The 22,996-nt window shown below is 34.7% G+C and overlaps 3 protein-coding genes across 7 annotated transcripts in view; 1 reads left to right on the top strand and 2 right to left on the bottom strand.

The window, feature by feature from the left end:
- LOC145822493 (uncharacterized) overlaps positions 1-22,996 on the top strand; it is a 180,647-nt gene that overhangs the window by 137,051 nt on the left and 20,600 nt on the right. For 4 of the 5 annotated variants that reach the window (XM_082919600.1, XM_082919601.1, XM_082919599.1 and 1 more), the window contains exons 1-2: positions 11,179-13,134; positions 13,206-13,303. The exons of the other annotated variant lie outside the window; for it this stretch is intronic. The gene's annotated coding sequence lies outside the window, so the exon portion shown is untranslated. Of the gene's footprint in view, positions 1-11,178; positions 13,135-13,205; positions 13,304-22,996 lie in introns of those variants that run through there. 5 annotated transcript variants of the gene reach the window in all.
- LOC145821452 (uncharacterized) lies at positions 66-21,322 on the bottom strand. Its single transcript, XM_082917974.1, has 10 exons — positions 21,254-21,322; positions 19,294-19,459; positions 18,159-18,238; positions 16,535-16,726; positions 13,659-13,753; positions 13,463-13,556; positions 3,139-3,288; positions 2,223-2,351; positions 684-854; positions 66-173 (listed from the first exon to the last, which is right to left on the bottom strand). Exons 1-10 carry the CDS (start codon positions 21,320-21,322, stop codon positions 81-83), a joined length of 1,239 nt encoding a protein of 412 aa, XP_082774100.1. The 3' UTR covers positions 66-80.
- On the bottom strand, positions 6,048-8,258 carry LOC145822492 (uncharacterized). The gene is made up of 2 exons (XM_082919598.1): positions 6,385-8,258; positions 6,048-6,313 (listed from the first exon to the last, which is right to left on the bottom strand). Exons 1-2 carry the CDS (start codon positions 8,156-8,158, stop codon positions 6,078-6,080), a joined length of 2,010 nt encoding a protein of 669 aa, XP_082775724.1. The 5' UTR covers positions 8,159-8,258; the 3' UTR covers positions 6,048-6,077.

Here is a 22,996-nt window from a genome sequence, read left to right on the forward strand (position 1 = left end):
ATCTTTCCTGTCCATATGTCGAGGGTATCTGCAAGAAAACGAAGTACCGGATAAGTCAGGGTTGAGCTCCATTTAAGCAGTTAAACTAGAAAAGTCGGTCCTTGAATACACGCTAGTGATGGTACATATCTCTGAATCGCGGCCAACATGGCTGCATGACCCACTGCAGTAACCTATTGCACATTCATAGTGGTTCATACATAAGATTACATGGTAATGTCATTTTCAAAAAGCAGGAATGAGACAGAGTAAAAGCAACAGATTTTGTTTGAGAAAATTCTGATCAACATCCACATGAGTCACATTATTTTGGTCAAACATTCATATCCTACCCCAGCCAAACATAGCCGAGGTTCTGCAATATGTGCCCCAACAGATTACATTGGCCAAATTTTGATATCATTTATGTTGTATTTGGAAGAAAGAGGTCTACGAACATGACCTAAAATGTTTAAGCCCAAGTTACTTAGTAGCAAGTTAGTGCTGCCTTCTATCCCCAGATCACCCATGCAAATTTTCGATATGGAACAGGATTGTTGCAACAATAGTGCAATAGGCTCCCCGAGTTCATATTAGTTTTTAATGATCCTCTACGTATATGTAAACAAACACGTTGATACAAATAAATATAGATAACTTAAGAAGTGCTCATATAATATTGAAGTTTCATGATTAGAACTCACAGGAAGGAGCATGAGAAAGCCAATAGGAACTACAGATGCTAAATCAGTTAAAGTTCTTTGGAGAACTTTCTTTTCTTTCTGTGTCAATTCATCTCCTATTAGGAACCTTCTAAGCAGCCCCATAGCTGCAGCAACATCGATAGCGAGAAGCTGAGTCCCTTGCCAAACATCCTGCTTATAAATAACAAGATGACCATCAATTTAAAGCATCAGTTTCAAAACAGAAAACACTTTCAACAGGAAGACAGATTTATTATTTTCATGAGTTGTTGAATCACTTCCCAACATTGAATCCATACACCACAGAGCATTCAAGAATAAATAATTCACATTCACTATCAGTGAAAAATAAGAAAAAAAATTACTTTTTTTTTACCACAATGCATAAAACTAATTCACATTCACCACACTGCATTTGCATTCATGTGCAGTTTGTGCACGTGCTTAAATCCAGTGGGGAGTCTGGATAATTTTTTTTCCTTTTTTTCCAAGACTAGTTATGATAACCACCACTAACAAATAATGGGCAGTCAACTTTATCTCAATTGCCCCGTGGCATGTGGGCCACCTTAGTCTCCTAATAGAGATGTGGCTAACAAAAAGGCATAGTGTCATCCATTAAATCATAGGTAAACATGAATATTTTTTGTAACTTGTACATATATTATATATCAAATGTTTAACGGAGTCCAACAACATTTTATGAATTCACTGCCACATAACTGCATCATTTGTTATAATTCCTGAAACAAAAATCGTATACCCTTCCCATACTTTGATATCATCACTGTAACAATCAATCACCATACTTCTACTCTTCAAACACCTCATCTAGATCCAGTATTTATAAGAAGTTAATTGACCCACAAAAAGCTTTGATTTTGGGTTCATATATTGGGTAGACTGACCCAACCTATCACAAGTGGACTGCTCAAACCAGCAGGTAAGGTGTTGGACTAGAAAAAAATCCCCAAAATATGGATTTGAGAAATGGGCAATTAAGTTACGTGGACTCGGGTACAGGTGTCAGGCATGTATCTACAGGTTGGACACATCAAACTTTAAATTTAAGTATACGTGGACTTGGCAAAAAAATATTATATTTTCTATAATTTTAATTTATTACGTTGGATAAAATGATGTTATATATAACGTATAGTATCAAAAAGGCATTTTAATCATTTTATAGCAATTATACATGTAACGATAGTGTAACATATATTCCTTACCCTTGTCCAAGTGTCGGCTGTCCGACATAGGTATTTGATTTATTTTGAAACGTCCATGTAAGAAAGCCAGGAAACATATGTATGCATTATGACTTTACTTCATTTGATAGATAAAACTATATTAATCAACAGATCAAATAGTTTCAATCAACAGACCAGACGGTCTCAATAAGGGACATCATCTCACTCAAACACATCAGGTGGAGCGCTCCAGCTCATCAATGTGATACATATACATGAAACATCAAAAAAGGCTACCATATAACTAATAAATCTACCTCTAACTAATAGAGTGGTAAGATATTGATACCGTGCCGGTGTCTTTAAGCTTATCCAATGACTTCCCAATTATGTTTTCTTTCTTCTGAACAGGGACTAATTGACTACCTTCAGCTTCGTCAGTATAGGTGGCAGTATCAGCTGTCATTTTAACTTCCTCCTGAAAGAAATGCATTAAAAAATCGATGTAACTAGATAATAAGCCAAGTGCAATCTCAATAAGAAAGAAAGCAACTTTACAATGATGAAATCTACATGCATCAGTTTAGAGAGATTTACCAAGCGGTGCAGAATCTTAGGGCTGGGCTTGTTTCTTTAGGAAATAAATCATCTCAAGACCAAACTTAAAGCTCGTTTAATATATGAGCAAACATGAGCAGGTCTGGCATCGACTCCTAAAGGACCGTAAATAGGAACAGTTAACGTGGTAATTTTATTCTTGTCCAAGGCATATATGCTAATTTGGTCGGTGTCATCCTATGTAAAATAATTCACGGAAAGTAAAATGAGCCCAGTATACTTTCACATCTTGACCTTTCTTACTTTGCCACATTTAATTAGAAAGGATTCATGGAAATCTAATGACTGTGATCAACCCATCTTATAGATTGGTATCTTTTCTGTGCCTTCAGCCCATCACCTTTAATTTACTCCAACTTCTTAATTTAACGAACCCTCACTCCCCTCCCTCTCACTTGCCAAGGTGATGTTGCAATCAACGCCCGATCATGCATATCTGTTGACAAGCACTTGGGTTTCCAACACTCAACTTTTTAAACTAATCATGCATGTATGACAAGCTCTTGGGTTTCCATGGTGAAACCATAAATAAGAGTACGAGGGAGAAAGTAAAAAAAAAGGAACAAAATGGGAAATAGGAACCTAATGTAGTAAATATACTATGACAGAATGTTAAATACAAGCATGATAAGATGATTAAGAGATACCTCTTCATTTTCAGATCGGTCAGCACTTCTTTGGACTCTTTTCTCAAGTTCTATTAGCTCATTCCTTAAAAGTTCAAAACGTTGAATTTCATTTGATTGTGAGTCTGCTATGCATGTGCCAAATGAAATCCTCTCAAAAGATTCATCATCCTGCACACAAAGAAGCAATTCCAAATAATTTTCAACTCAAATCTAAAATTATTGATATTTGGACTCCCCAAGTTCGTGTCTTAAGTGAAAGTCTGAAATAACAGGCATTATAAGAAATAGGAGTGCCTTAAACCAGAACATGATACGCAGAGGGCCGATGAAACCTCAGACTTAGGCTCAATGTCAAGTTGCATTTTTTTTTTTTAAAGAGCAAAATACATTTTATAATAGCTTATTGTGTAACTGGGGAGATGGTGCGAGAAGAATCTCCATTTACGTCTTTTCTGTGACATTTAAACACTAACCCTCCGCTTCAAGTTTGATGGAATAACAACCATATCAACAGAGTAACTCTGAATGCCACATGAAACTCGTGCAGAAAGGCAGTGTGATCATTACCATGACTAGTGCCATTTCACATTACATGGAAGAGAATAATGATATCTTTTTGCATATGACCTCCAAAGGCAAAACTCAAATCTTTAAGAACGACAATAAGCCATCAAGTTGATGGCCTCTCTACAGCAAGTGAGGGTAAAAAACAATGGACAGGAAGGTATTACACTTGCAAGTAGGCTCTCAGATGCAGCAGCATTGGTTTCTACTAAGATAGCATAGTTCTCATTTGGTCCCATTATTGCATCAAAAATTAAGTTGATGAATAAGCTAACTTTTTATAATTGGCGGGAGGGGAATAGAGGAAGGAAAAACTGCGAGGTGAGGCTCGAACTCAGGCATCACACCCAATGAGAGAACGCCTAGTCCACCAGGCCAATACCTTGGTCTCGAATATGTCAACTTATTCTTGAAGAATATTCAAAGAAACTTCCATCTGTCTTCAATATTCTTTAGAAATGATTGCTTTCCCACGAGGGTGTGATCCAACCAAGGTTCTGAAAAGCGGTTGCGGTCGCCGTAACGGTGGCGGTGACGCGGTTGCGGTTGCGGGGTGTAAAGGCTGCAGCGTAACGGTTGCGATTACCGGAACTGTGAATTTTTTTATTTTTCGCACAATTTACAAAAAACTTACTGATACGCATATTTTTTTTTTTAGAATCATATTTATTGGGTTTTAAAATAAATTTAGATAATTTTTTCATAATTTTTAAGTATGATCCAATATATTTCATATTTTTAAATCACTATAAAATAATTTTTTTTACATTTTATTTCAATAATTAATGACTTTATATGCTATAAATCCATGTTACACTTGTGGTAAAAATTTCTTTTATTGGACTTAGATGTATAAAATTATTTTTAATTATTATACTTGTGGAAGCATATGTGCATTTTAACTCAAATAGTTTTAAAAAAGTATACATTCTTAATGGAAGAACTTGACAAAGTACATAACATCATAGCATAAATCACAAATAATAGAGAGTACATTTTACATAATGTTACTACTAAAATTACATAATGTCACCACCAAAATGAGTGACGTAGTGCATCTTGGGATTCAGATTGTTGAGCTTGATTGTTGCTGCTACCTTCACCCCACCAAAATGAGTGACGTGGTGCATCTTGGGAATCAGATTGTTGAGCTTGATTACTACTACCTTCACCCCATCCAGTAGGAAATATATAAGGAAATGTGCTCATCATGTCATCCCTTTCTGTTTCGTGCATTGGGAGAGAAAATGGATACCTTGGCTGAAAAGGATCAACATACTCTTGTTGGGCTTGTTGATAATTTGGCAAACCGTATCCTGGAGGACCACGTTGTTGAGGGGGCCAAGGATAATTTTGTTGAGGTGGGTAAGGATAGCTCTGGCTATCACTGCTATAGGATGGGTAAGGATGATATGGATAACTATGACTACTATCAGATGAATCAAGCTGTTGTTCTCTACTTCTTATTCTTCTTTCATCCCTACGTGTATCACTACCACGAAACCTCCTAGGTAGTTGGGGTAAAGGTGCAACAGGTTCTCCAATATCATAATGTTCCCCAACATCACATAATCCAAATCCTCCAATAAAATCTTCACTTCCCACACCAAAACTAGTACCATCACCGCCATCACCACCATTGTCGCCGCCACCGCCACCACCGTCACCGTGAGAAGTGCCTTCACCATCACCATCATCACCTCCTCCATCAGATGGTGTTAAACCACCACTATTATCACTTTGAGTTGGAGTAGGAGTTGAGCTTTGAGAAGTGCGTCGAGGTTGATATCTATGGGTGCCACCACCATCGTTTCCATCGCTGCCATCGCCGCCATCGCCATTGCTGTCGTTGCCACCACCACCATCATCATCTGAGACCAAATCTAGCCATTCAGAATTATCCACACCATCTAGCAAAGGATTTTCCCTTTCTTCTATCCATGGACTTATTGGATCATCTTCTTCAAATATATAATCCAAGTTAATAGGATTAAAACTCCTATCAGTCTCCTCTTGGCTGCTTCTTTTAACATGTCTCAATTTTAATCTCATGTTGTAGGTGATGAAGACTAATCTTTGGATTTTCTTATATTTCAATCTATTCCTCGTCTTCGTATGGATGAGACTAAAAGTACTCCAATTACGTTCACAGTGAGATGATGTGGTGGTTTGACTTAATACTTTCACAGCTATTTTTTGAAATTTAGGAGCACAACTGCCATGAAGAATCCACCACTCAGCTGCACAAAATTACATTACATTAGACATAAGTCAAAATATGATAAAAAATTATTTAAGTATTTATATATTGTAAATTTGTAATTTTGAAAATAAAACCTGGATTTGATTGTTTCCATGCTCTTTGTGCTAAAGGAGTACCAAAAGTATCCTGTTTATCTCGAAACAGCAACAACTACAATTTGGACAATCATTACAAGTAACATTTGCAAAAGTAGATTATTATTATTAAAATTTAAATAATTGGTACGTACTTGATTTGTTGCTTTCACTTGAGCATCCATATTAGGCTCCAATCTGGTAATTACTTTTTTAAGTCCATCCATCACTTCTCTTATCATTTCATTGGATGAGGTAACACCATATTGGAATTGAGGATTTAAAAAATATCCTTCAAAAATAAGAAGACAATTAATAATTGTAAATAAATATACATTTTATAATTGAAATCGTAACACTTACCAGCCGCATGCAAATCTTGATGCAATTGAAAAGACCATCGAGTATCAATAATTTTCCAATACTCGGTGTAGTAGCGACAATCTCTTTTAATTGCCAACTTTGCTCTATCTATAGCTTCATATATGAAACCCATTGTTGGCTTCTCATCTCCATCAACCAACCTCAATACTCTGACTAGGGGCTCATGAACTTTACAAAGCTCTGTTGCTTTCTGCCAAAACTCCTTTCTCAAAATAATTTTTTTCACATTGTAAGGCTGCCCAGTCTTTGCCTTCCCCCATCTAGAATTCTTCCACTCATCACTATTAAACATAGCTCTCAATTGTTGTTTATATCTAACAATACTCTCAATGGCAATAAAATTTGTAGCAAATCGAGTGATGGCAGGTCGAATCAATTCTCTACCTCCAGTGAATTTTCTCATTAAATCCAACACCCATCCACTATTATAAATGAAATTGGTGATGGTTTTACCATCTTCAATCACCTTTGCTACACTTTTCTTATTGGCTATGTCTTTTAGCATGAGATCGATACAATGTGCTGAACAAGCTGTCCAATATAAATGTTTCCTTTTTCTCATTAACATTTTACCGGCTGCTTTCAGTGCAGGTTCATTATCAGTTACCACTTGAACAACGTATTGTTCTCCAATTTCATCAACAACTTTATCTAACAACCCAAAATAATATTCAGCAGTCCTACTAACAATATTAGAGGCATCAATTGATTTGTGAAATATAGTACCTCTATTGTAGTACACTAAGAAGTTGATGATGTGTTGCCGAGTTAGACTGCTCCAACCATCACACATGATGGATACACCTCTCTCTGCCCAAATTCCCTTGAATGATCCTATCCATTCTGTCATTTCATCATGCTCCATGCCCAAATATACTTCAGAAACTTCATAAGCACTAGGACCCTTTACTCCTGGCCCTACTTCAGCAGCAACATCAAGCATGGGTTGTGTATACTCTAAATCAACTGCATTGAATGGAATACGATTATAGAGTATAAACTTGGACACTGCCCGTCCCAATCTCTCTTTTAGCTTCTGTAAATTCATTGTGGAGATTTTTCGCTGTTTTGTACTCTTGCTCTTTTGGAGTTCTACATCCATTGCCCTCAACCTTGCTTCAAGAGCATTAGGCTTAATCCAATTACGTCCACTCCCACCAGTTTCACGCACAGATTGTGATCGACGAAAAACATTAGCAATACTTGACCCTTTTGGCATTCTTTGAGCACTACCCCCTGCACCAGAACTACCACCCGCATCGTATTGTGATCCATGACCTGCAACACCTCGTCTAAATTGTTGTCTTTCCTCCCATTGTTGTTGTGAACGAATACTTGCTTGTCTAGCCCTGGTCATCTCTGGATCAGAGTCAGAGTCATCATCTCGAAGATCTACAAAATCTCCCTCTTCATTTTCATCATAGAGATCATCTCCCCTAATATGTACTTCCAATTCAGCTTTTCTCTTTTGTTTGTCTACTTTACTCATTTTCTTATTTTGTAAATGTTTCATCATTTCTTGCATCACGTCTCTACTAACATTAGGACAAGAACGCACTTGTCCTGTTTGATGTGCTAAATGTTGTTTGAAACGCGTAATCCCACCTTTAATGTGATGTCCACAAAATTTGCAGATAATATGATGTCTAGTGCCTTCAACTTGAGTTCCAAATTTCCAACCAATATCATCACTTGGGGGTTCATCATTGGGACCCTTTTGTCGTGGCATTTTTGAATATGAATTCTGCATCATTAATACATTTTTTAAATTTATTTTTAAATGAAATGATTGTAAAAAAATATTTAAAATTAAATACTAAATAAAATAATTATAAAAAAATGTGACCACTATTTATACATTTGGATTTTACATGCCAATGTAATCATATAAAAATTTAAAAATAAATTATAAAAATATTTTAAAAAAAAGAAAATTTTGCCATAAAAATTGTTATGACAACAAATTTTGTCATTAAAAAAAAAATTTGTTATCACAACACATTACAATAAAAAAATAAAAAAATATTTATAATTAAATGTTAAATGAAATAATTATAAAAAAAATTCATCCACTATTTATACATTTGGATTTTACATGCTAATGTAATTAGGAATAAAGACATTTTTCATGGCATTGATTGAGCTATTGTTTTTATTTTTATTTTTTTTTATTTTAGAGAAAGACATTTTTTTAAAAAATAAATAAATTTGTGCTATCAAAATTGTTGTCACAACACATATGTGCTTCCAAATTTTTTAAAAAAAATATTTCAAATTAAATACTGAATAAAATTGTAACAACCCTCACCTTACTCTTGCCATACTTGCATACATTCTCGCATGGTCTTGCTTGTTATGTTAATTTAAAGGTTTTGCCTTGTCTTGATTTGCTTAAGTTGCTTGCATGATTTTGTTCCTTGCTTAGTGCGTGTGCGTAGCCGAGATCATCTTGAGCTTAGTCCGTCTTTGACCCTTTGTACTTAGAACTATCTTGAGATCTTGTTCAACCCCATCTTCACCTCGGGCATTCTTTGCCGAGATGTTTTGCACTTGAACCTTGTCCGCAGGCAGGTATGGCCTAGGCCGAGATGTGGCACACCCCGGCCAAAGTGTGGCACAGCTTAGTCAAGTGTCGTCCTCCCTAGCCGATGTTTTTCTATCCTGTTGCTGGATCCTTGTTTTGAGCCGATGTCATCTCTTTGCCGATGTGTCTTACCCGAGCTCGCTGCATACGATTTGTCAGAGACTTGTCTTGTCTATCAATCACTTTTTTGGAGCTGAACCAACCCGGTGATGCCACGTGTCCGAGCTGTTTGTAAAGGCAGCCGACAGACCTTGAAACAAATCATTTCTTGTCTCAAATCTTTGTTTTAGAGAGAGAAGCTCTAGAGAAGAGGAAGAAGAGTTCTTGAGTGAGAGTAGTCTTCCAAGCTTGATCTTTGTGGCTTGAGCCGTTAGATCCGAGTTTTGAGGTTAGAATCTTGATCCCCTTTGATTGTTCTTGCTGAATACCTAGCTGCATTGCACGATCGGATTTGTTTTGCATGTCATGCATCGTTTTGAAGTTGGCTTTGAAAAGAGAAAACGGTTTTCTGTGTTCTTGAAAAAGGTCTCTTTTTGATTGAGAAGTTTGGAACGAAAATCATGTTTTGTGTTTGTTCTTGCATGCCTTTCTTTGATGGGTACCCAGGTCCATATATTTTGAACCCTTGGCATGAAAACTCAGATTTTTGTAACAAGTTGTGAGCTTGCATCCATCTTTCAATGATCATGTTCTTCATATTCTTCAAAGGAAAACCCAGATTTTTCCTGACCTTGTTTAACGGGACCTCGGCTTAGTCCTGGGTGGTACCCAGTGTGTTTTCGAGAAACGGGAGCAGTGTTTAAGCTCCCAGCTTGTTTTGTTTTGTCTTTGACTTGGATCTGGCAAGAATGCCGAGATCATTTGCATGTATATATATAGAGCTTGCTTTGAGAATGTGACTTGCCATGTGATTGTAGGTCCTTGATATTTGCTTTGAATCTACACCTGAAGAACTAGGTGAGTGGTATTTCTAATAAAGCTATGTTACACCTGCTTTTGATAAATCTTGTTTTGTTTGTTTTGACGTGGTATTTGCTAAGCATGAATAAGTGGCCTTATTTGATTGCTAACCTCGGAAAGTCCCTTGTGCTGGATGACTCTAAACTTTCGCAGTACTATGTGTAAAGGATACGGTCCTTGTTAAATCGGGCTACGAGCCTAAGTAACACAAGTCCCTTGTGCTGGAGGACTCTAAACTTTCGCAATACTTTTGACCAAACGATTACGGATCGTACAGCTTTTGATATTTGAATGATGAATACGGTTCATCCCTTGTTTCGCCGATGTTTTGATATTTGAATGATGAATACGGTTCATCCCTTGTTTCGCCGATGTTATGATACTTGAATGATGAATACGGTTCATCCCTTGTTTCGCCGATGTTATGATACTTGAATGATGAATACGGTTCATCCCTTGTTTCGCCGATGTTTTGATATTTGAATGATGAATACGGTTCATCCCTTGTTTCGCCGATGTTATGATACTTGAATGATGAATACGGTTCATCCCTTGTTTCGCCGATGTTATGATACTTGAATGATGAATACGGTTCATCCCTTGTTTTGCCTACGTCAGTAAACATCTCTGGATACTTGTAATAATTGATTGATGAATACGGTTCATCCCTTGTCTTGTTAAAGTTCTGATGTGATTCGTTTTGAAGGACCTCGGCTTTATTCATGCAAAACCTTTATTTTTAGTACCATTCACTGAGTTTTGTACTCACCCCTCTATATATATGTAGGTGATGAGCAGGATGGCGGCGACGCCTAGACCGTTTTGGATGCTTGTTTTGGATTTGTGCTTACGTCGGCTTTACTGTTGTATTTACGTCGGCGATGCCCTGTTTTGCATGTCGGCAAATCTTGAAAATCATGCTTCTTGACTTGTAATTGCTGTATTTTGTATATGTCGGCTCGAGAAGCCTTTTGATCAAGATGTAACCTGTATATTTTTATCTTGATGTATCTAAGTTGCAAGTTAATTGGAATGTTTGGCATTGCTTTGATCTACGCACAGCTCTTATGGACCACTTGTATTTGACTTATTGCTTCCGCATTTGTGAGCCCCCTATATTCATACTCTGATTGTGTTAAGTTTTGAAAAGTTGGCCTTCGGTAATTACGGATTACTGGCCATCACGGCACCAAACTTCTAGGGGCGGTTTGGGGTCGTGACAAAAATAGTTATAAAAAATACAACCACTATTTATACATTTCGATTTTACATGCCAATGTAATCATATAAAAATTAAAAAATGAATTATAAATAATTTTTTTTGAGGTATTGATTTTTTTTTTAAAAAAGTCATTTTTTTAAAAATAAAATTATGCCTTTAACAGTGTTGTAATAACAAAATAAAAAATATTTATAATTAAATATTAAATGAAATGATTATAAAAAAAATTCAACCACTATTTATACATTTGGATTTTACATGCTAATGTAATTAGGAATAAAGACATTAGGAATAAAGACATTTTTCATGGCATTGAGTGAGCTGTTGTTTTTATTTTTATTTTTTTTATTTTAGAGAAAGACATTTTTTTAAAAAATAAATAAATTTGTGCTATCAAAATTGTTGTCACAACACATATGTGCTTCCACATTTTTTTTAAAAAAATATTTCAAATTAAATACTGAATAAAATAGTTATAAAAAATACAACCACTATTTACACATTTCGATTTTACATGCCAATGTAATCATATAAAAATAAAAAAATGAATTATAAAGAATTTTTTTTTGAGGTATTATTTTTTTTTTAAAAAAGTCATTTTTTTAAAAATAGAATTATGCCTTTAACAGTGTTGTAATAACAAAATAAAAAATATTTATAATTAAATATTAAATGAAATGATTATAAAAAAAATTCAACCACTATTTATACATTTGGATTTTACATGCTAATATAATTAGGAATAAAGACATTTTTCATGGCATTGATTGAGCTATTGTTTTTATTTTTATTTTTTTTTATTTTAGAGAAAGACATTTTTTTAAAAAATAAATAAATTTGTGCTATCAAAATTGTTGTCACAACACATATGTGCTTCCAAATTTTTTTTAAAAAATATTTCAAATTAAATACTAAATAAAATAGTTATAAAAAATACAACCACTATTTATACATTTCGATTTTACATGCTAATATAATCATATAAAAATTAAAAAATAAATTACAAAGAATTTTTTTTGAGGTATTGATTTTTTTTTTTGAAAAGATATTTTAAAAAAAATAGTGACTTCAATATTGTTGTCACAACACATCACAATAACAAAATAAAAATATTTATAATTAAATATTAAATGAAATGATTATAAAAAAAATTGCAACAACTATTTATACATTTGGAGTTTACATGCTAATGTAATCATATAAAAATTAAAAAATAAATTATAAAGAAAAAAATTCTTACATAGTTATTTTTTGGGCTTCAATCACTTGAGTATTTTTTATCTTTTTGAATAACCTGCAAGAAAAAAAAATTCAATAAAAACTGACATATATAAAATGTATTAATTTAATTATAGGTGTTATGATTTTTAGATATTATAAAAAAAAATCAATCACTAATTATTATATATAAAATACTAAAAATAAATGCATAGCTCTAGATATATATATATATATATATATATATATTTAAAAAAAATCAATTACTAATTATTATATAAAAATACTAAAAATAAATGCATAGCTTTAAATATATCACATAAATTTTGTAAATTTTACAAAATTTAAAATCTGAAAATCATTGTAAAAATAAAATTAATAAAAAAAAAAAATTTCCTAGACACACGGGTGTGTCTTCCCAAGAAACTGCACAAAAAAAAAAAAAAATAAATAAAAAATAAAATGTTATATTATATTATATAATTTATATGCCTTCCCAAGGCATATCTTCCCCCAGGAAGCTACAAACATAAATAAAATAAAAAAACAAAACAAAGCTGCCCCACTTTTGGAGGAGATGAATTCGGTCCAGGAGCAAACAAACCAAAATAAAAAAAAGAAGATCAGAGAGGGGATGAACCTGTGGAAGCAACACGGAGATGAATTCGGTCCAGGAGCAAACGTAAATAGATCAGTTTTGTGTTGAAGAACAAAGGGGCAGCCGGAGAGTCACAGAACAGAGCAGGTTCATCTCCTCCCTCTTCTCTCTTCTCTCTTCTCTCTGTCTATTTCTCACTCATATCATCCGTATTTCAGATCTGAAAATTTGTGGATGGATACACCTCACCTCGAAATGGTTCATGTGCTGTAAAGCAAAGCATTTGAACCAGTGATTGAGCCTCTGAATAATAAAGGTATGTACCACCATATCTTTTGTTTTTTTCTTTTGTTTGAACCAACTTAATGCCTTGGATTTGAATGCCTTGAAATATCAATGAAGAAATATATAATTCAATATATAAAATAGATAAATGTACAACAATCAATAAGCCATAGAGTCAATTTAAGCATACATTTCCATCTGCAACTGATGATGACCCAGGGTCAGACCTACTGGTTGGACGTGGCACAAGAAAGTTCCATAACCGACTAGGGTTGCTGACAACTCTGAAGAAAGATATCAATATATAAGATAAAACAAAAGAATGAAAGTAGTAGGTTCACCATAAGTATGTTATGATTAAAGTGGCAGGCAAGTATTTCATTTACCTCTTGCTCACAACGTTAGCACTGTTTCTATTTTTTACTTTGGAGTGTTGTTGCTGCTCATTCATGGAAGAAGGGGGACCATTATCATCATCACCCTAGTTGTTTAATCCAAAAGTCTTGAGTTAGCAAAAGTGAAAATAGACAATAATATCCAGAAGCACAGATGCCGGATATCACACACATAACAAAAATTTAAATCTGAGGGCAAAACATAGCGTTGATGAAACCCTCTGCTGGAAACAATAAAGTAATTTAAGAAAGCACTGTAAATGGGTTTTCAATGCAAGCATAACACTCTGCTCAGTGCACTGGAGAAAATCACATTTCCAGGTCATATTGCTGATGCACTACTATATATTCTGCCATCTGCAACTAACATAGCTATAATGTTTAGAAGTGACACCTCAAACGTTCCCAAACTCCCATACAGCCATAGCAAAAATCTTTAAGTACTTTATAAACGGGCAGCACAGATAGGCAATTGCAAGGCAGCTCATATGGAGATTCCATAAGGCAATTGTGAACCTTCAAATATTCCATAAAGGTTTCTTTATAATGAAGAAATGATGGAACGGAGAAAACTAGCTTTCAAAATGCTCCACAAAGAGATTTTGTGGACAGAGTCCTCCTTTGTTGAAATTACTTTTCATTATAAAAAAATTACTCCATCTATTGAAATTTTATGAGGAAGTTAAAGATAGAGATCTAATTTGATTGTTAGCATAGGTAGTCAGCCTGTCATAGTTTTTGTGAAGTTGTACAAGTGTCCAATAACTGTCCTAAGAGAGTGGGACAAGAATGACGAATGATGCATGAAGAACACTAAATTGATTCTGCCCTGGCATGTGAAATATTACATAGTGCAGTGTCTGACATGAAATAATGGTGGTGAAGTAAAAGTTGATCAGATCTGCAGAGACTTCTTATTGTGCATGAATCAATTTGAATAGCCCCATGATCCAAAAAGGAAACTAGGCCAAATTTGGAAAAACAATAGATGATGTTTACTTTTGTACTAAAGAATGTATCATTATTTGGTCAGTTACGTGGACAAGACAACATGAAGGGAGTAATTCTATTTTTTATGCATTCACAACAAAAACATACGCTTAATTATCTGCCATATTTGGTATATAATTTTTTGTATAGGTAATGTGCAGTAACTATGTTTTGATTCATGTAATGGGGGCATATTTGGCATTCATAATTACAAAATTTTATTTTTGATATTTAATTTGTTTGTAATAGCAAGAAAAAAATATATATCTCTGCTACTCGAGCAATCTCTTGGATCAAAACTACATAAAAAATAGAAGTTAACTATTTTCAACATGTGCACAACAGAACAGATGCAGATCGTCTTGTTTTGACATATTAAGAGCATTTGGATCAGTGTTGCAAAACAGTAAATATGTGCACAGCCTAGTGTTGGCAAATTAGCTTCAAAAGGCCCATGTTCAATTGGAACAGCTCAATGATCAAGACCCACTGTTTCTCCATGATCTAAGGCACTTTTAGAGCAAATTCCATTGTTATGGCCCTCAATTTTGAGATGCCATTTTAGGAAAGTTTTATTTTTACAGTTTCTTTTGTCCAGAAAATTCTGTTTTGGTTCTCCTTTGTTTTGGCATGTTTCTTTAAATTTCTAGTATCCAAATTTGAACTCAACTCAAATTTGTTATTTTTTGTAATTTTTTATTAGGGTGGTGATAATGCCATGAAACAATTTGATGGATCCACGGAAATTTATTTCACAAGACATTTTAGCCCTCACAACTAACATGACTCCTTTTCTCTCTCATCTCACCCGTTCTTTTCTGTATCTGTCATTTGCTTTCACTCTTTTCTGCTGTCTTCTTTTTCTTTCCTGCTGTATACTATAAGTAATCGCAACTGCAGGGTAGCCAATTCCCATTTAAATTATCAATTTGATTTTTGCAAGAGGTTTAGTGCAGAGACATTTGGTCTATGGCACAGAGACAAGAGAGGGCTTGGTTGAAGAAAAACTATTTAGAGAGATAGAAAATCCAACAATCACAACACCTCTCCATCCTCGGTGGCTGTTCATCCTACCTCTGCATAAAGTTGGGCAAACTTCATCACATTCAGCAGTGCCAACAACATTCTCCTGGAGACTATCATCGACCTCGTTGGAATGGATTCCGCATCATTGTCTTTTTATTTTTCCAATATAATCAAATCTTACTCAACTTCCTTCTAATTCAAGTGGATCCGCTCTATGAAATATAACGAGAATGCAAATAATTATGGAGAGACTATGAGACATGGTCGTCAATTTATGGTTGGGACAAGTAAGATACAGAGAGGGAGAGAGAAGGAAAAAAAAGGATGAGAGTGAGGCAAGCTGATAAGAGATGGGAAAGGGAAGAGGATGAGAGATAAAGGGCGAGGGCAACTTCTTGAGAAGAGAGGAAAAGAAGAAGATAAACGTGATCAATTATGATGACAAATATGTCGAATGTCATACATTTGTGTGGATCCATCAAACCAGTACGTAGAATTATCACTAGCCCTTCTTTATTTTAGCTTAATGAACAAGGAATTGCCTTTTGTGGTGTTACCTAGTTGATTTTGGATTTCTCTTATTATTATAAATTTGGATGCAAGCCTCTAGGCTATATAGTTTTTGGTGATTAACTCATAGAGAGAAGTGTTCCCTTATTTGAGTGTGCTCGTGTTTGTTCTTGTTGCAACTATTGGTTCTACAAGCTTCCCTCTGTAGAGAACTTTGCAAAAAAAATTGACAGCTTATACATATGCTAGGTCAGGAGAAAACTAAGGGTGTAGAATACAGTCCCTGTCAGTCAAATAGTTCTAGGATGCATGTTATCCTTCAATGAAATTCAGAAACATACCTGCTGAAGGGAAGCTGCCTTTGCTCTAAAAGATGCCTCAAGAAATTCAGCTTCTTTCTTGAGTCTCCTTATCCTCTCAAGATCAGAACAAGCAGCTTTTAATTGCTCTTTTCCAGAACTAGAGCTTGATACATGAAGCTCCTGAAGTAACTCCTCTAGCTTTAGCAAGGCATCTTCAACACTCTCCAATGCCTAAAGCCAAATGCCAAAGTCATTCAAAATTACATCATAAGAAAGGTTTATGGAATGCTAAAGATACAAAGGCAAGAACAAAGACTGGAACAATAACGGAATTGAAAAACCCATCTATAAGGGCTAAACATCACTCCAATCATGAATAATGATAAAAACAAAAATGAAAACTGACAGGTGTACATAATGCAAAACTTTACTACACAAATGTTGAAACGAGTTGTTGACATAACATATAAGCTGGTCGTGTGAACAATTAACAATAAATATAACAATGAATGTTGTACTCGCAGGACATTTACAAATACTTAATATCCAAATCTTGTTCGGCCCTGCAATTCACCCATGCAGTATTGCTGCATCAAACTTTCTAATCATATTACCTTTCTATTTTATTTATTTTTTTTGTAATTAAACTTGGTAATTATCTTACATGCTGTACACTATACAATTTACCAATTTCATTTTTTCATGAGTATTTTTTACTAGCGTCTATCCTTCTCGTGATCATTGTTGTTAAATTGCAAATCAAATCATGAATCATTTTTTTCTAAAATAGTGAACCGTATTGTATCAAATTGTGATTTAGTGAACCGTATTGTATCAAATTGTGATTTATAAGATTCACCTTATTTAACATAATATATAATTTTATATACGTATATATAAATATACACATAGTTTTAAAATCACAAGCAAGTGGAACGAAGAGAAGTTCCCTACCGTCCCCACTTCTACTTCCCCTCTACATACGTCCCTAAAGCCTGATCCGCCGCCCAACGAAATGAATGAAATATCAATATAACTAAATTATATATATGAATATATACATATAAAGTCATGTATATTAATTGATCTTATTTTTATTTTGCAAAAATGTTGACATTTAATGCTTTATAGAAACATAACTGAATCGTAGTAATCGCAATTAAATTTTAAGATTCACTCAATTTAAGATTCAATGGCATGAATCGAATCGTTTTTGATTGAAACACATAACAAATCATATGAATCGAATTGTGGATCATAAGATTCTAACTGTGAATGTATATTACATATTTAGTATTAGCTTTTTCTCACTGTAATTAGGCTTGGAGTTTCCTACTACAGAGTTTACTATTTTGATTCTTTCCTATCATGTTTAGTTTGTATCTCCATTAAGAGATTCAACCTTGTAATTGATCTATACAATAATATATCTCTTCTCCAAGATTTCTTACACGAACAACCATGCTTGTGATTATATTGTAATTTTCTATCAGTGTATAATATTGAATTGCATTGCCATACTGATTTGTATTGAAGGTCATCAACGAATACTGTGACAAAACTGATTATTTAAATTATGAAACCTTATAACATTTTTGTTATTGTAAGTAAAGTCAGGAGAGAAAGTAATAAGAGTTACAAGTTTTTGTCAGCTTGACAAAACCTTGAAGAGAGTGAGAAAACCAGGTACTAAAGACATATTATCGAAGTTATTGAAATGTTTCCATGGTGCCCAACCAAAACCTGACCAACAAGGCATACCACAGCCCACAATTCTCATTACATCCAACCCAACCCAAAACTAGACAGCAACCAACCCAATACCTGGGGCCCAACTAATATAGCCCAGACCCAAAAAAAATAAAATAAAATAATATAAAGAAAAAGAAGCCCATAAACAGAATACACCACGAAAATGATACATCGGAGGGTTTTATCATGGCATGTCACAGATATGATGCTTCTTTCCAGGTGTCGGGTGTTAGGGAAACATCCTCTCTAAGATTGGTCAACAAATAGCTGTCTTCCCTTGAAAGCAAGCCAAGCAACCTTGATGAACCCATAATCCTAGCCTCTAATCTACAATCCTTCATGATCCTCCAATCTACTCCACAATATCTCTCCCTGGGTCTTCTTTCCTTCAACCTTTTACACACTTAGGCTCAAGAGACAAACCCCACATGCTGATTATTTTTTAATTCATCTTCCACCTATTATGATGGCTGAGATCCTAACCTCACTAGTAACAAGATGAAGATAGGGGTTACTCTCTATCAAAAAGAGGAACTGAAGGAGCTAACAATGCAATAAAAAATCTATGGGCTGCATGAATATCTACCCAAAGTTTCCAAAAACAAGTGAAATTGCACCTAACTAATTTATTATCTTGAGTTGGCCAGCTCAAAAAATGAGTGTTTAAAATGAATATTTATTTATGTTTAAAATAATGTTTATTTGTTATTTAGTTTTAAATTTTTATGTTGTGTTTAATTAATTAGATATTATATAAAATAAAAAAATAATATAAATATTTTAGAATAAATGAAAAAAATCTAATGAAAGTATATAATTATAATATTTTAACATATGATTTTTCATATATATATATATATATATTTCATTTGTAACATATATTTTCATTATTATTAGAAAAAAAAAAAATAATCTTATAATATATTTATATATATATATATTATATTATTTAATATATATACAAATGCTCTCTGTCAACGATTCTTGGAATGACTACGATTCCCCGCTCCAACTCCCGCTCTCGCTTCGTGCAACTAAGCTTCTACCATGCTCATAAATTTCATTGTCCATCTCACAAAGCCTTCTCTGTAGATCATTTAATTCTTCTGTTCTTATAGCTTTCCGAGGTCTAACATTGAAACGAATTGTGGAGCTAGTGTCGTCATCATCCTCATCTGCGAATTTAAAGTAATGACAGTGTTCCTTATGACTCTACAATCCAAAAGAATTAGTTAATCAAATCACAGAAATAAGTTTGTACTCAGTAAGAGATCTAATTGTATAATAGATACTTACATATTTTGATGGGCAAATAAAGAACAAACGTCATTGGTTGCCATTCTCATTTATGCATACAGTATACATCGTCGCAGTTCTCCCATAATCACACAATCTTGGTTTTAACCTTATGGCCCCGTTTGGTAGAGCTGTGGGAAAGTGATTATAGCTTATTGCTTAACAGCTTATAACTTATACCTGTGAACATAAGCTGATTTTTGACTTATAAATTAAGGTTCTCCTCCCCCACTCAAAGAATAAGTTGATTTTTGACTTACAAAAAGTTATAAGCTGTATTGTTAAGTTGAACCAAACACATCAAAATAGCTTAAATTAAGCTATAAGCTGAAAATAAGCCCTACCAAACAGGGCCTATGTTGCGATTATTAGTAGAAGAAGAAGCCACAATTCTGTAATTTGCATACATAATACCTAACACATTTGAAAGCCATAGCTTCATCTAAATTGTTATGCTTTGAAGCAGTTTGTAAATTGTTAATAGATTTATAGATTTGTATGACAGATTTATAACAGATTTCAACACATATTTATCTGTTATTATAACAGATTTTACAGATTTCAACATACAGATTTACAGATTTATAGTTTTACAGATTTCAAGCAAATCTGAAAACAGATGTTGGAACTTAAAACCTAAAAATCCAAAATTCAACACGGATTTCAAATCCACAACACAGATTCGTATAATAGATTTATAACATATTTATAACAGATTTTAACACATATTTATCTGTTATTATAACGGATTTACAGATTTCAACATACAGATTTACAGATTTGAACACAGATTTATAATTTTACAGATTTCAAGCAAAACTGAAAATGGATGTATGAACCCAAAACCCAAAAATCCAAATTTCAACACACATTTATATATTTTTAACAGATTTATAGATTTGTATGACAGATTTATAACATATTTACAACAGATTTCAACACATATTTAGAAGTTATTATAACATATTTACAAATTTGAAGCACAACAGATTTTAACACAGATTTTAAATCCACAACAGATTACAGATTTGAAGCAAACCACAACAGATTACAGATTATAGATTTAAGCAAACCAAATACGTGTATTTTAAAGAACAGATTTCCACATTTCAGATGCACAAACAAAACATTCTTCGGATTTCTACAGAGGATAATTATTCACCATCAAACACATCACAAATTCAAGGCCAATCGCAAACCCTAACACAAATTAAAAGCAAAATCCAAACCCAAACAGTCACAATCGACTAATTTCTACAGAAATTGAAGCCAAAACACAAATCTTAGATTTGCGATTTTAGGTTTACCTCAGTTGCTGTTTTTTCTCGTAGGTTTTTCTGTGTTGTTCGCCGTTGTTCGCTGTTGAGATATGCTGCCCATATCAGATATATATCACAGATATACATCCATGATTCTATCCTTATCATTATTTGTATCTATCCTTATCTCATAGCATGTATAAATAGAATAGCATATTCATGGAACTAATATAATACAAAAACTATTTTCACTTTAACTCAATAAATATTTTACAGCAGATTGTTCAAATTGGTATTAGAGCCAATGGCCTCTGAAATTTCATCCTCCGATATTACCACTCCTTCAGCCAAAGCCCCTTCACCCATCTCCCTTCCTCATGCTCATCACTTCATCTCTCTTAAACTCACATCTAAAAATTTTCTGTATTGGAAAACTCAACTTCTTCCTTACCTTTGTGGCCAACAAATCTACCCATATATTGACGGTTCCTCCTCTTGTCCACCATCCACCATCCACCATTGACATGGATGGTGTCTCCACTCCCAATCCAGCACATGCGACTTGGCAGTGTCAAGATCAACTCATTATGAGCCTTCTCAGTGCCTCTCTCTCGGATGAAATATTCCCTCTTGCCATTGAATGCACCTCTTCTTCTGATCTTTGGCTCACACTAGAGCAATCCCTAGCCTCGCCTTCTCATACTTGCCTTCTCCAACTCCGTTTGAGTCTTCAACAATTAAAACAAAATGATTGCCCAGCCACTGCTTTTCTCCATGACGCCAAAACTATTGCCGATGAACTTGCTGTTGCCGGCACTCCTCTTTCCCCTTCCAAGTTCAACCTGTATGTTTATCAAGGCCTTCATCCTGATTTCAAGGATCTTGTCACGACCCTCACGGCTCGCCCAAACCTTGTTTCATTTTCGAAACTCCACAGTCTCCTTTTAAGTCATGAGTTTCTTCATCGCAACACGACCACCCCCACTCCGACACTTGTTCCGCAGGCCCACTTTGCTCAACCCACATCTCGTGGTCGTTCGCGTGGTGGTTTTTCCCGTGGCCGTGGTCGTGGTCGTGGGCGCGATGGACAAGACCGAACTCCTCCTAACTTTGGCTCCTCTTCAGGCTCTCACTCTTTCTCTGCTGGTTCGGGCGTCCTCCCCACTCCACCTGCTGTTCAACGTCTCCGCTGTCAAATTTGTAATCGGCCCAATTACACTGCTCCTCAATGCTATCACCGGTTTGATCGCATGGTTGCTCCAAGTGCTCATTTCACTAGTTACGGTTCCGAACCCACTTCCAATACAAATGGTGGCTTGAGTTCTCCTCCTTCCTCCCATCTTGATTGGTTTCCGGATACCGGTGCCACACACCATGTCACTACTGATCTCGCTTCTCTATCTCACATTGACGGCTACCATGGCACCTCCCATTTTCGCGTTGGCAATGGTATGGACATTCCGATCTCACACATTGGTTCCTCTACTCTTCATTCCCCCTCTCATTCATTTCATCTTAATTCTATTCTTCACGTTCCTACTTTTCAAAAATCTTTACTTTCTGTCCATCAATTTACTAAACATAATAATGTGTTTTTTGAATTTTATTCCACATATTTTTTGATTAAGGACCAACTCCTAAGAAAACTCTTTTTCACGGCAAGAATGAAGGCGGTCTCTATCGGCTTTCTCCAACCTTTCCTCAATCTCCCACAGCTCTCTCCTCTGAAGTTGTGTCTTCTCTTTGTTGGCACCATCGACTTGGTCATTCGCATGAGCGTGTTCTTCATTCAATCCGTCAATCTCACACTCTTCCTGTTCAGCATCCACGGACTCGCGCACCATTGTGTCATGCCTGTCCTCTTGGCAAATCCTCCAGACTATCCCTACCGTCCTCGTCTCGTCGTAGTTTAGCTCATTTGGATTTAATTTTTAGTGATGTTTGGGGTCCTTCCCCATTTCTTTCCCATGAAGGTCATAAATATTTTGTAATCTTTGTGGATGATTTTTCTAAGTTCATTTGGTATTTTTCCATGTTCAATAAATCTGATGTTTTTAATATTTTTCACACTTTCAAAACTATGGTGGAACGGCAGTTTTCTCGCAAAATTAAAGTTATGCAAATTGATTGGGGTGGTGAATAAAAATTTGTAGACGGGCGATTTGGAAAACAAGCATTGAATGGGGGAGAGATT

The sequence above is a fragment of the Camellia sinensis genome, chromosome 3 (genome assembly GCF_055761805.1).
Source record: "Camellia sinensis isolate YWXY chromosome 3, ASM5576180v1, whole genome shotgun sequence".
NCBI classification, from domain to species: Eukaryota; Viridiplantae; Streptophyta; class Magnoliopsida; order Ericales; family Theaceae; genus Camellia; species Camellia sinensis.

Bases quoted from the DNA above. Each gene is read 5' to 3' on its own strand.
- LOC145822492 (XM_082919598.1), bottom strand. From the start codon at position 8,158: ATGATGCAGAATTCATATTCAAAAATGCCACGACAAAAGGGTCCCAAT. The intron at 6,314-6,384 runs GTAAGTGTTACG...TTATTTTTGAAG, and splicing joins TCAAGATTTGCATGCGGCTG to GATATTTTTTAAATCCTCAA.
- LOC145821452 (XM_082917974.1), bottom strand. From the start codon at position 21,322: ATGGTGGATGGTGGATGGTGGACAAGAGGAGGAACCGTCAATATATGG. The intron at 13,557-13,658 runs GTAAATGAAATA...ATCTTTCTTCAG, and splicing joins GCTAACGTTGTGAGCAAGAG to AGTTGTCAGCAACCCTAGTC. The intron at 3,289-13,462 runs GTATGCTTAAAT...CTTTGTGTGCAG, and splicing joins CATCAGTTGCAGATGGAAAT to GATGATGAATCTTTTGAGAG.